This window comes from Octopus bimaculoides, chromosome 13, assembly GCF_046866305.1.
Source record: "Octopus bimaculoides isolate indiv1 chromosome 13, ASM4686630v1, whole genome shotgun sequence".
Classification (NCBI taxonomy): Eukaryota; Metazoa; Mollusca; class Cephalopoda; order Octopoda; family Octopodidae; genus Octopus; species Octopus bimaculoides.
In genome coordinates this window covers 62,620,713-62,632,792 of record NC_142940.1, presented here as the reverse complement: position 1 = coordinate 62,632,792, position 12,080 = coordinate 62,620,713, and the positions used below count along the sequence as shown (strand labels likewise).

The 12,080-nt window shown below is 36.8% G+C and overlaps 1 protein-coding gene across 1 annotated transcript in view; it reads left to right on the top strand.

The window, feature by feature from the left end:
* LOC106882697 (PDZ domain-containing protein GIPC3) overlaps positions 1 to 12,080 on the top strand; it is a 36,394-nt gene that overhangs the window by 23,626 nt on the left and 688 nt on the right. The window contains exons 2-4 of the mRNA XM_089361966.1: positions 3,519 to 3,888; positions 4,326 to 4,429; positions 11,172 to 11,253. Of these exons, the coding sequence (XP_089218092.1) occupies positions 3,519 to 3,888; positions 4,326 to 4,429; positions 11,172 to 11,253 (556 nt within the window). The remainder of the gene's footprint in view (positions 1 to 3,518; positions 3,889 to 4,325; positions 4,430 to 11,171; positions 11,254 to 12,080) is intronic.

The following is a 12,080-nucleotide window of genomic DNA, read 5'->3' as shown; positions in this document are numbered from 1 at the left end:
GTTCTATATTTAAGAGATGAGGAATTATGTACATTATTTACATTAAACAAGATGAGGACAAATATCCGTCAAATGTAAATAATGTAAATAAAAATATTTTGATGTAGTTAGGAAAAAAAAACTATTATAGAAAGTGATTTATTGTATATTTTAGAATATAAATAACTCAAACTACAGCAGATTATGAAAATTTTCTTTACTCAATAAATAAAGTATAATTAGCATAATTATCAATGGCTACACATGGGCTTGGGGGTTTTTGATGATGTTTACAAGTTTTATTGGTGACATTTTTTCTATATTTAGACATTTGAGATAACCCTACCCTCGTTACATTATCAATGCTTTGATGTCTTCATTTCTTTTGTATTAATGTTTGTGACTCAAAGGCAGTGAGCCAGCAGAATTGTTAGCAATGTCAAAGAAAATAGCTTTGCGGAATTTGTTGCAGCTTTTTATGTCCTTGAGTTCGGAACTTGTCAAGATCTACTTTGCCTTTTATCCTTTTAGGGACAATAAATAAAGTACTAGTTCAGTACTGGGGTCAATGTTATTGACCTACCTGCTTTCCTCTAGAAATAAAATTTCTGGTCTTGTACTAAAATTTAGCAAGCTGTCAGAATCATTAAAGTGCCAGACCAACATTTTGTCTGGTTTTACATTCTGAGTTCAAATTCTGCCGAGGTTGACTTTGCTTTTCATCTTTTTTTTTGGGGGGGGGGGGGGTTGATAAAATAAGTACCCATTGAGCACTTGAGGTCAATGTAACTGACTGCTCCCTCCTCCACAATTTCAGGCCTTGTGCCTGTAAAAGGTTGAATAAACGTGACTCCAGAAAGGATTTTACTTTAAAAATTTCAGTCTACATTTTGAACTTTTGTTTTAAAAATGCAATTTTATCAATTTTTGATAATGGGGTAGCAATTCATGTAAAAACAACAAAATAACGGGTTCATTAGGTTAAGTTCTATTTGTGAAATGGAGTTGCTTTGAATTTGCTTCCGAAAGTGGTCTATGTTTGTGATAGTTAGTTGAGGTGGAGGTACTAGGAATGTGACCTGGGTGTCAAGGGAGCGGCAGCCCCCAAAAGTTTGGGAACCACTGACCTTGGAAAGCTAGATAAGCTCTTGCCTTGCTTCACGCAGCTGTAGGTTCAAACAGACTGTTTTTGCACAATCAAATCTAAATTTGTGAAAGCATATGACCCAGTGTCTGGAGTGTTGCATTCATAATTGTAAGACCATGGCTATGATTCTTGGACTGAGTGGTGTGTGTTGTGGCTCCAGTCAGCTCAGCTCCGAATGAGTTCTAGAAGGAACAGGGAAGTTAACCCTGCAATGGGTCGGCACCCCATCCAGGGGAAGTGCTGTAATCTCAGTCACTTATACACTGTATGAACTGGGCTCAGCTCCTGCCTTGTTCTTTTGGTCTTTTACTTGTTTCAATCATTAGACTGTGGCCATTCTGGGGCACTGCCTTGAAGAATTTTAGTCAAATGAATTGATCCAAGTATTAAAAAAATTTTTTTAAGCCTGGCACTTATTCTATTGGTCTCTTTTGTTGAGCCACTAAGTTACAGGGATGTAGACACATCAACACCATTTCTCAAGCGGTGGTAGGACACACACACACACATACATGCGTGCATATATACATATACGATGGGCTTCTTTCAGTTTCTATCTACCAAATAAACTCACAAATCTATGCTTGGCCTGTAGCTATAGAAGACACTTGTCCAGGGTGCCATGCAATGGGATTGAACCGAGAACCATATGGTTGGGAAGTAAACTTCTTACCGCACAGTGACACCTGTACATATGAGTCCAAGGGCTTATGAAAAAAAATAATCAAAATTTATTTACTAATTGATAATGTGTGTGTGTGTCCAGCTCAGCAAAAGGACATGTACAGTACTAAAAAAAGGAGAAAACACAAAAAAAAAACCTCATCCAGATACCAAGAAAACAGTGTACATTCCATGTCACCTGGATTTCAACTTCTTTGATATAAATAATATAAACAACATTGAAAATATGAAATAGGTTATGAGATAAAGTTGAGTGCTTTGTGTAAAATGTCATTTTGTTTAAATGACATTTTATGATGATGTTTACATGTCACTGGCACTCAGTCAGTTCTGATGACAAGGGTTCCACTTGATATGCCCACTTGATAGAACAGTCTGCTTATGGAATTAACATGCAAGTGGCTGAGCACTCCACAGACATGTGTAGTCTTAACGTAAGTTCTCATGGAGACTCAGCAGGACACAGAATGGGACAAGGATGGGCCTTTTGAATTATGGTACTGCTCATTTTTGCCAGCTGAGTGGACTTGAGCAAAGTGAAATAAAGTGTCTTGCTCAAGGACACAATGTGCCACGAGGAATCGGACTCAAAACCTGGAGCTGAATACCCTTACCACTAAGCTATGAGCCTTCACAATGTTTACTCTTAAATAAAACAGAAAACTGGAAATATACTTAATCTTCCCATCACTAACCAAAACAAAAAAAAAGTTGTGGAAGGATTCCGACCCCACCCATTAAAAGGATGACTTACTCTTTATTGTAAAATAAAGAACTGTGAGCGATTGGCAGTTTGGATTGGTAAGCAGTTCACTGTGAGCTGTTGATATAGAGCGTTGAGTCTTGTGTGATATTAATAGCAGTGCATTGTGTATATATTTTCTTCATGCCTGATTTGTTATTTTATATATCCAATACAAGGATGTAAAATTAACCCTTTGACTTTCATGGTTAAACTCTAACCTTAGAAGACCGAGGGCTCATGACCAACTGACCTATCATGGTCTTTGGGGGCCTCGAGCAGAGTGTTCTCTCTTTTGCAAGAATTTTGGTCAGCATTCTGGTTTGAGGATAATTCTCTTCCACCTGGCTTGGAGACAGAAAATAAAAAAAAACAAAGACCATGAATATGTCTGCCTTTACACCTTTGGCTTAAACAGTAAAAATACAAATATAAATATTCTAATGATATTAGAAATTCAGAACATGGTGGCACAGGCATGACTGTGTGGCAAGAAGCCTGCTTCTCAATTACTTGGTTCTGAGTTCAGTCCCACTGCATGGCACCTTGAGTAAGTGACCACTATACTATAATCTTGGGCCAGCCAAAGCCTTGTGAATTGATTTGGTAGATGGAAACTGAAAGAAGCTCATCATGTGTGTGTGTGTGTGTGTGTGTGTTCTGCCACCACTTGTCAACTGGTGTTGGTGTGTTTGTGTTCCTGTAACTTAGTAGTTTGGCTAAAGAGACTGATAGAATAAATCAGTGCTCCAGCTTGGCCACAGTCTAATGACTGAAGCAAGTGAAAGATAGACAAATAATAGAATTCCACAGAATCTGATATTTAAATTTTGTTACAATGATCTTTTCATTCTAAAATCTTCTTTTCCCTTTAATTGAAGAGAAATCTGAATATTTATTCATTTTTCATATTTCTTTAGTTTTCATATTTATTTTTCATATTTATTTATTTATTTATTTTTCCAGATCTTATTTTGTACTCTGAATTCCCACAAAGTCGATATGACCAAACTTCTCGGAGGCCAAATTGGTCTGGAGGATTTTATATTTGTTCACTTGAAAGGTCAGCCAAAAGAAATAGACATTACCAAAACTGAAGACGCTCTTGGACTAACTATCACAGACAACGGCAATGGTTACGCATTCATCAAAAGAATCAAAGAGAGCAGCACTATGGACAAAATGCCTCAAGTAAAAGTAGGGGACCATTTGGAAAAAATAAATAATACGAGCTTGATAGGTTGTCGACACTTTGAAGTTGCCAAAATGTTGAAGGAAATACCAAAGGGCACCACATTTACTCTTCGAATAGTGGAACCATTAAAGTCTGGATTCTGTATGTACTTTACTATTATTTATTATTATTATTATCAATATTATTATTAGTTCATATAGAGGACTGAAGTAGCTCAGCAGAAATATAAATATAATAGATAGAAAGATGAGTTCTTTATTTTTGTATACGATTGACCTATTATTATCATTATTATTATTATTATTATTATTATTATTATTATTATTATTCATGTCTCAATTCTCTTGTTTATATATTCGTTGCCAATGAGAGTCTCACGCATGGCAAATGGCTGCAGATGAGATTTCGCTCCTGTCTTGGACACAGTAATGGCTACTGGCAAGATCTTGTACAAAATGGCACTGGCTTCTTGTGCCTCACTACAGATATAAACGTTACCTTTTGGTATTAAATACTGTTTCCGTCATTAATAATTAATTGACTTTGTCTTATTTATTCTTGTTTGTTTCTTCTTGTAGCTGTTATTGATATGCCATATTCCAAAAAGAAAAGTGGAAATGTAGGAAGTGGTAAAAAGACTCTACGGTTTCGTGCTAATGGACCTGCCACAGTTGAATCAATGGTAAGTACACATCACTGTTATCAGCTCTGCCTTAGCGAAGGCAGAGGTGTTGTTTTCAGTCATGTTTGTTTGTTTGTTTGTCTGAGGGCAAGATGTCTCAAGAACCACTGGATTCAGATGAAAGTTTCAAGGATGTTTGGCCTCATGACTGGCACGAACTGATTAAATTTTGGGATCAATCCAGTACCAGACAAGGATTCTGGATTATTTTTCCTGTTTTTTTAAATTTAATTTTTGAGAGTGGTTGGGTTCATTTTTAGCATTCTCGTTTGTGAGAGCAGTCGAGTTTATTTCAGATATTCGCATTTTAAGAATCATCAACTATCAACTAATTATTCCTAAAATATTATTATTGTAAAGAAAGAACAATATCCCAGAGGATATTGACTGCCGGGGGAGGGATTTTGTCCAGTAGGGGATTTTGTCCTAGTACCATGGGGCTCTGGTGACAGGTGAAATGACACTGGTTGGAATTACACAAGGCAGCTCTTGGAATTTGTAGTTAACTGGTGGATATATGCATAGATGTGTATGTGGATAAGCTTGTTATCATGTGTGTGTGTGTTACAATGGAACACAAGTGTATGTTTCATTACACTTTCTGTGTGTCTGTCCGTATGTATTCCATATGTACATTTGATGGTGTGTGTATGTTCACCCAGGAACCTCAAATGGAGAAACTCTGAAATGTTTTACACATTTCCTCTCTTCCCCTAATCACTCCTGTCTGGAGAATGTGAATCAGACTGCTCTGTTCTTTGTTTCAAGAACCCCAGCATTTTTAGGTTTCTATGCAAATCTCTTGTTACGGAACCCAATCCACCTGTGATGATAATAGGAGCAAATAAAAATCTACAGCCTGGATAGAAGAGCTATAGGTTTCTCATCAGCTTTGACTTTCCTCTCTGAAGTCTGTTGGAGTATTACTTTGCCACTCGAGATTTACTCACAACACCAAAATATGCAATATTCCTGTAGATTCCAAAGCATTTATAGCATTTGTCACTGGTGATGGGCAAGATAGATTGGCTATTGATATCCAATTCCTTGCTTGGTCAACAGTCTTATCGCATTTGACTACCAAATATGGACGTTTTCTGTGACCAAACTCCATTCTTATGTCCCATGCAAATGTTGTGACAAGTTCTAACTGTTCCTTGATATCAGGAACATTGCTCAAGTACAGCTGAAGGTCATCAACAAAAAAAGGGCTGGGTGTAAATTTAGTCTTTCTTTCACCTGCAGAGTTTGTCACATAACCTTTGTATTTCCTTAACAGAACTGACAGAAGGTTCACAGCTAGAACAAAAAGCCTTACAGAAAAGCTGTCGCTCTGAAATATTTCTCTTGATAGTCTAATTCTGTTAGTGACTACAGTGGAAACTTCGGTTCTTGATGATAGCTCTGTGAACCAGGAAAGTAATTCATTGGTATTGAAGATCAAATAAGTAAAAAAAAGTTCAAATAGGAATCAAAGGTGTTCATAGGTAAAAAATGATTGGCAACCTCTGCTGATGTAGATGATGAAGTTTTGTATGAATTTTGCTGTTAAATGTTCTTTCAGTTGTTTGTATTCTTCCCTCATTATTTCTGCTTCTTCTATAATTGGCTACTGTGCGTTCGTGTGATGGCAGCATGTCGTTCATCTCAGTTTTATTGCTGTCACATCGGTGATGGTCGGCATTGTTCACAATCTTCTCAGGAGAGGAGTTCACTGGTCTGACTCTTTATTTGCTGTGGGATTCAAATAGTCTGTGGGGATAACAGCTAATTTTTTCCCAACAAATGTTGCTTGCTGTCATTGTTGTTTGGCTTTTAAGTTTGAGCTATTGGGACACACATGCATTTGTCAAAACAGGGTAAAATTACTACCTTCTTTTATAGCAAGTTGATGCAGGTAGTTTAATCTCACCCACCTCTGACTTAGTTCATGCAATTAAAAAAATCACATTATTTATGGAATGACCCAATATATATATAATTTCTAAATATGTTGTTCACAAGAACTCAGCTTTGTCACGCATGAAAATCAACATACCGATAGCAGACTTGTACCTGTCCCCCAATGCAAACCCTATGAAACAAAGAAACATGTGCAGAACTTCATGCACCACATGTATTTCTCTGGATATGATCAGAAAGATAGGGTTCAGGTACACAAGGGAGCTAGAAAGTAGTTAGATAGCATTATCTATAATGAAACCAATGGTACCTGCACTAAATATAGAAAGACTGGAATAGGATACAAAGAGTTTGTGACAAAGCAAACAGGGTGAACACGTGGTACAAGACCGACAGATATCAAGGAGTGAGGTTTGTAGAGGCCACAGCCCATGGAGAACTAGTCTGAAGATTTAGGAAAGCTCTGAAAGAGGCCAAACTCAACATTAAGATCATTGAAAAGGCAGGGGGCTCCGCCAGATCATAACTATGTATGACAAACTCCTTTGAGAATATCACATGCACCAACGACAACTGCATGGTATGTAAGATTAACCATGGCATTAGCTGTAGAACTAGAAAGGCAGTCTCGAGCATTGGGTGCTTATAAAGACAAGAACAGGATATACATAGGTGAGACATCTAGAAGCATTGTGGAAAAACTAAATGAACATTTCAGACAATAAGACGACAAAAAACAATCTTCCATACTCTACCAACATGTCAAAGACTAGCATGGAGGCACATTGGGTCAACTTGACATCTGCATTTTATCGAAGCACCTGAATGACTCAGACAAATACAGGAGTACATCCTCATAAATGAAACATCCCCAGTACTAAGTAGGAAATATACGTATAAGGTAGTCATACCCCAATACCCGCAGTTTATATATACACAGGTAGAGTTGTTAGTAAGCTGTTATGTAGACGTATATGTGTGTGTGTGTGTGCCTGGAAGTTGTTTTTATATTTACTACGGATTGCTGGAAGCTTTTTTCCTACACCTCAATCCCTGGATCTTATATATATATATATATATATATATATATATATATATATATATATATATATATATATATATATATATATATATATATATATATATAAAAGATTCTGTTAAATTAAATGCTTAAATTGAGGTACCTTGTTAGGTGTACACCTGTACATCTTTGTTACTCATTTATATATATATATATATATATATATATATATATATATATATATATATATATACATACACATACAACACACACACACATGTTTATAAATACACACATACACTCACACGTGCACACACTCATTCACACACACACACTGCACTGTTTCCATCACTTAAATTCCTCTCATCACAAAGTAATTGATCAACCTGACCTTATGGTATTGTGTGCTTATTTGAAAGATATCAGCTATGTAAATGATCCTCACACAGCTTTGAACTGGCTTTTTTTCCTTTCCCCTTTCCCCAACTATCTTTTACTAAAGGAAGGGGATCACTTGATTTTTCAATATTCATTTATTTGAAGGGTTCTTGATAATGGGGAAGATATACAAAAGCTATGGACTCTTTGGAGTTAGAAAGAACCCTATCAGTTCTGTGAACTCTGACCTTTTGTTGATTTCAGAGATGTCAGTTTAGTAGTAGTCTCCATGGTATAAAGATGTCTGGCTGGTTGTAATCACTGCTGTTGTTGTTGTTGTTGTTATGTGACCTAATTCAAGTAAATAGCCTCCTTTCACTAAAGCTGCATAATTAATGCTATTTTTTTTTTGTTTTTGTTGTTAGTTTGTCTGTTCGAATCAGTATAATTAATCAGGCTACTAACTGAAGCAGTGCTAGGATTAGTCAAGAACTACTTTATCAGATAGGTATTAAGTAAGGAAAGAAGTATAAAAAACACAAAAACAAAGCACAAAAGACTCAGCAATGATAAGAAGCAAATAAACTAATTTCGTATTTACTTTGTTTATGATGGCAGCTGTTGGGGTGAAGTTAAAGGATTAATCAGTCTAATTTTATTTCTATTAGAATGAAACAAAAGAAGAAAATTTAAATGAAGTCTTTATTGAATTGACTTTGTCACTCAATCGTTTTTAAAAGTGAAGCTTGTTGGATCATGATATTTTACGAGTGAGGAGTTTGTTGTGTTTTAGAGAGTAACGCTTTTATTTACAGGCATTTGTTGTATTTATAGAGGAATGGCTTTATTTAGAGTAGCTTGTTGTGCTTACAGAGGTGGTTCTGAACCTTTTTTAATATCGGGGTCAGATCTGAAACCCAAGATATTTTTGGGGAGCCAGCTGCACCAAAAAAGGTAAAACACAAGTCAATTAAAGAAAAATTTATATTTACAGTTGACCCGGTCATAGATTTATGATGCAAGGAAGTAGAGAGTATTATTGGTTATATCATAGATATATGCCATGAGAAGTAGGTTCCATGTAAAAAGCATTGGTGTGGGTGCTGGTGCCACATATAAAGCACCCATTAAACTCTGTGAAGTGCTTGGCCTTAGGAAGGGCATCCAACCATGAAAACTAAGCCAAAACAGACTTTGGAACATGGTGGTCCCTGGCCTTGCCAGTTCCTGTCAAGCTGTCCAACCCATGCCAGCATGGAAAATGGATGTTAAATATTGATGATGATGATGATGATGATAATGATGTTGGTGATGATGATGTAGCAGTCAGTTAAAGAAGAATTTATTATATTTATAGTGAGAAACTCATCAGGGGTCATCGGAAGGGTGTTTGAGGGCCACATGCAATTATGACCGCTGTGGTTGAGAACTGCTAGTTTACAGAAGAATTCCTTTATTTAGGGGAGATTGTTGTGATCATAGAATAACTATATTGCTTTAGTCCTGTTATGAGTTTTTACTGTATCTGGTAGTTGGGCCCTCAGGGGTGGGGGCCAGTCAATTAGATCGACTCCAGTGCACAACTGGTACTTAATCTATCAACCCCGAAAGGATGAAAGGCAAAGTTGACCTCGGTGGAATTTGAACTCAGAACGTAAAGACAGACGAGTTACCGCTAAGCATTTCACCCGGCGTGCTAACGATTCTGCTAGTTTGCCGCCTTAAGTCATGTTTGTATTTCACAAAATTATGAAAGACATGTTTTCAAGAAGACCAAACATTAATATAGATGTTCTAAAGCCTTAGATTATATTTTTAAATATTCTTGGTGTTCTGTTTGAGAACCAGGGAGTTAGACATTCCAACATGTGTGCAGCTTATACTTGTTTAAAACCTAACTATTGGGAGAGTTTCATTCCACAATGAACTGTACACAACCAAAATACATACAGGTGAAAATTCTTACCTGAGAGGATCAGGTGACCATTTATAACTGAAAATCTGTGTGTGTGTTTGTGTGGTGTGTGTGTATGTGTGTGTGTTTGTGTGTGCGGCGTGTGTGTGTTTGTGTATGTGTGCGCCTCTGTCTAAGGATCATATGATGAATGTAAATGAACCACCCTGTCATACAAGCAGTGTTGTTCATCCATCTCTCATACATTTCCATGGGGAAATATTACGTTGCATGGAACACCTGTGAGGATTGACAAGGGGAAGGGCATTCGGCCACAGAGAATCTCCCTCAACAAATTCCATCTGACCCATGCTAGCATGGAAAAGTGGACACTGAATTATGATGGGTACAATGATGACCACTGACATTTCAATGTCAGTTTTTGAATGTGCAAGGGAGCCCCTTTGCCTGTCACTCAACCTGCTGGAAATAACAGCTAAATTTCTCTCAAATCCTATAAATCACATTCTACCATCTCAAAAACAAAGACAACAAAAGGTGGGCAAGGGTAGGACACAGCAGATAGTTCTAAATACCCCACTAAATATTAAAAAAAAAAAGGTGTAGAGGATTAAAATTCAGTGTGTAATAGACAAAAGTGCTGGATAACCTTTTACCATGGTGTTATTTACGTTGGGTATTGATAAATCAATGTCACCGTGACATGTTATACTGACCAACAATAACAAATAGAAATAATAGACCAAGTAAAGAGACTTAGATGAACACAACATTCTATAAGTTTGCTCATAAAATTAATACATACATACATGCATACATACACATGCACACACACACACACACACATATGTGCACATAAACACACACACACGTCATCATCATCATTTACTGTCTGCTTTGAATGCTGGCATGGGTTAGACTGCTTGACTGGAACTGGTAAACTGGAGAGCTATACCAGGTTCCAGTCTAAATTTGGCTTGGTTTCCACAGCTGGATGCCCTTCCTATATATATATATATATATATATATATATATGGCACGAGTGCCAGTGGCACGTAAAAGCATCCACTACACTCTTGCAGTGGTTGGTGTTAGGAAGGGCACCCAGCTGTAGAAACCATGCCAAGTGAGACTGGAGTCTTGTGCAACATTCCAGCATGCCAGCCCTGGTCAAACTGTCCAACCCATGCCAGCATGGATAACAGACGTTAAATGATGATGATGATGATATAGTGAAAGTGACGAGAATGGTATTGATATATATATCTTCAGTACCATTTCCATCATTTCCATTGTTATAATCATCATTATAATTGTCACCATCATCGTCATCGTCATCATTATAATTACCATTGTTGTTGTTATTTTTGTTAAACTACCTTTAAGAACAGTTTGAATGATTTGCTGAGTTTAGTTGTTGTTATTGTTGTTAATTTATAGTTGTAGTTTGTTTTTTTTTTTCAATATTTCTTCAATGTAGTTTCTGCCATTGTTAATCTGTAAAATATATTTTTCTTCTCTTCCAGCCTGATGATGTGGTCAGTGTGGCAGTAGACAAAATTAATGGCCTGCTTGAATCCTTCATGGGTATTAACGACACAGAACTTGGTAACTATTGTTGTTGTTAATGTTTTTGTTTTGTTGTTATTGTTGCTGCTGTTACAATCATGTGACTTTGGGCTCAGCCCCACTGGACAGCACTCTGAGTAACTGTCTTCAACTATTGCCTCGGGCCAACCAGTGCCCTGTGAGTGAATTTGACAGGCAAAAATTGTGTGTGTGTGTGTATACATACATACATACATACACACACACACACACACACACACACACACACACACACACACACACACACATATATATATATATATATATATATATATATATATATATGGTGGTACACAAAATGCACCCACTACACTCTTGGAGTGGTTGGTGTTAGGAAGTGCTCCAGCATGGCTGTAGTCCTATATGACTGAGACGAGTAAAAGATAAAAGATTAGAAGTGATTCATATACAGGACTAAATTAGAAGCAATTAACAGAGAGAAACCTGAAGTATACTTTGTAGTAACTGAACTGACATTCAAGAGTTGATTTTATAAAGATTCATTTGTCAACTCTGATGAAAATGTGCTCCAGCTTTGTTAAAATTTATGTATTTCTTAGATTAGGGAGTCCTCAAAAATTCAAGCCTGCAGGAATGGCAGCAAACTCTGACCTTTGAATGGAAAATTATGAATAATTTTCTTTCAAGGATGTCATGCTTTGAATAAAAGAACAAAGTTTTTAGCACTGTGTATGCAGGGAGTTTAGTACCTTCTGTGTAACTACCAGCCCTCTTCATTTGTGATATGTCACATGATTGGCACTCCGTTGATCCGATCAATGGAACAGCCTGCTTGTGAAATTAATGTGCAGTTGAGTGAGTACCCC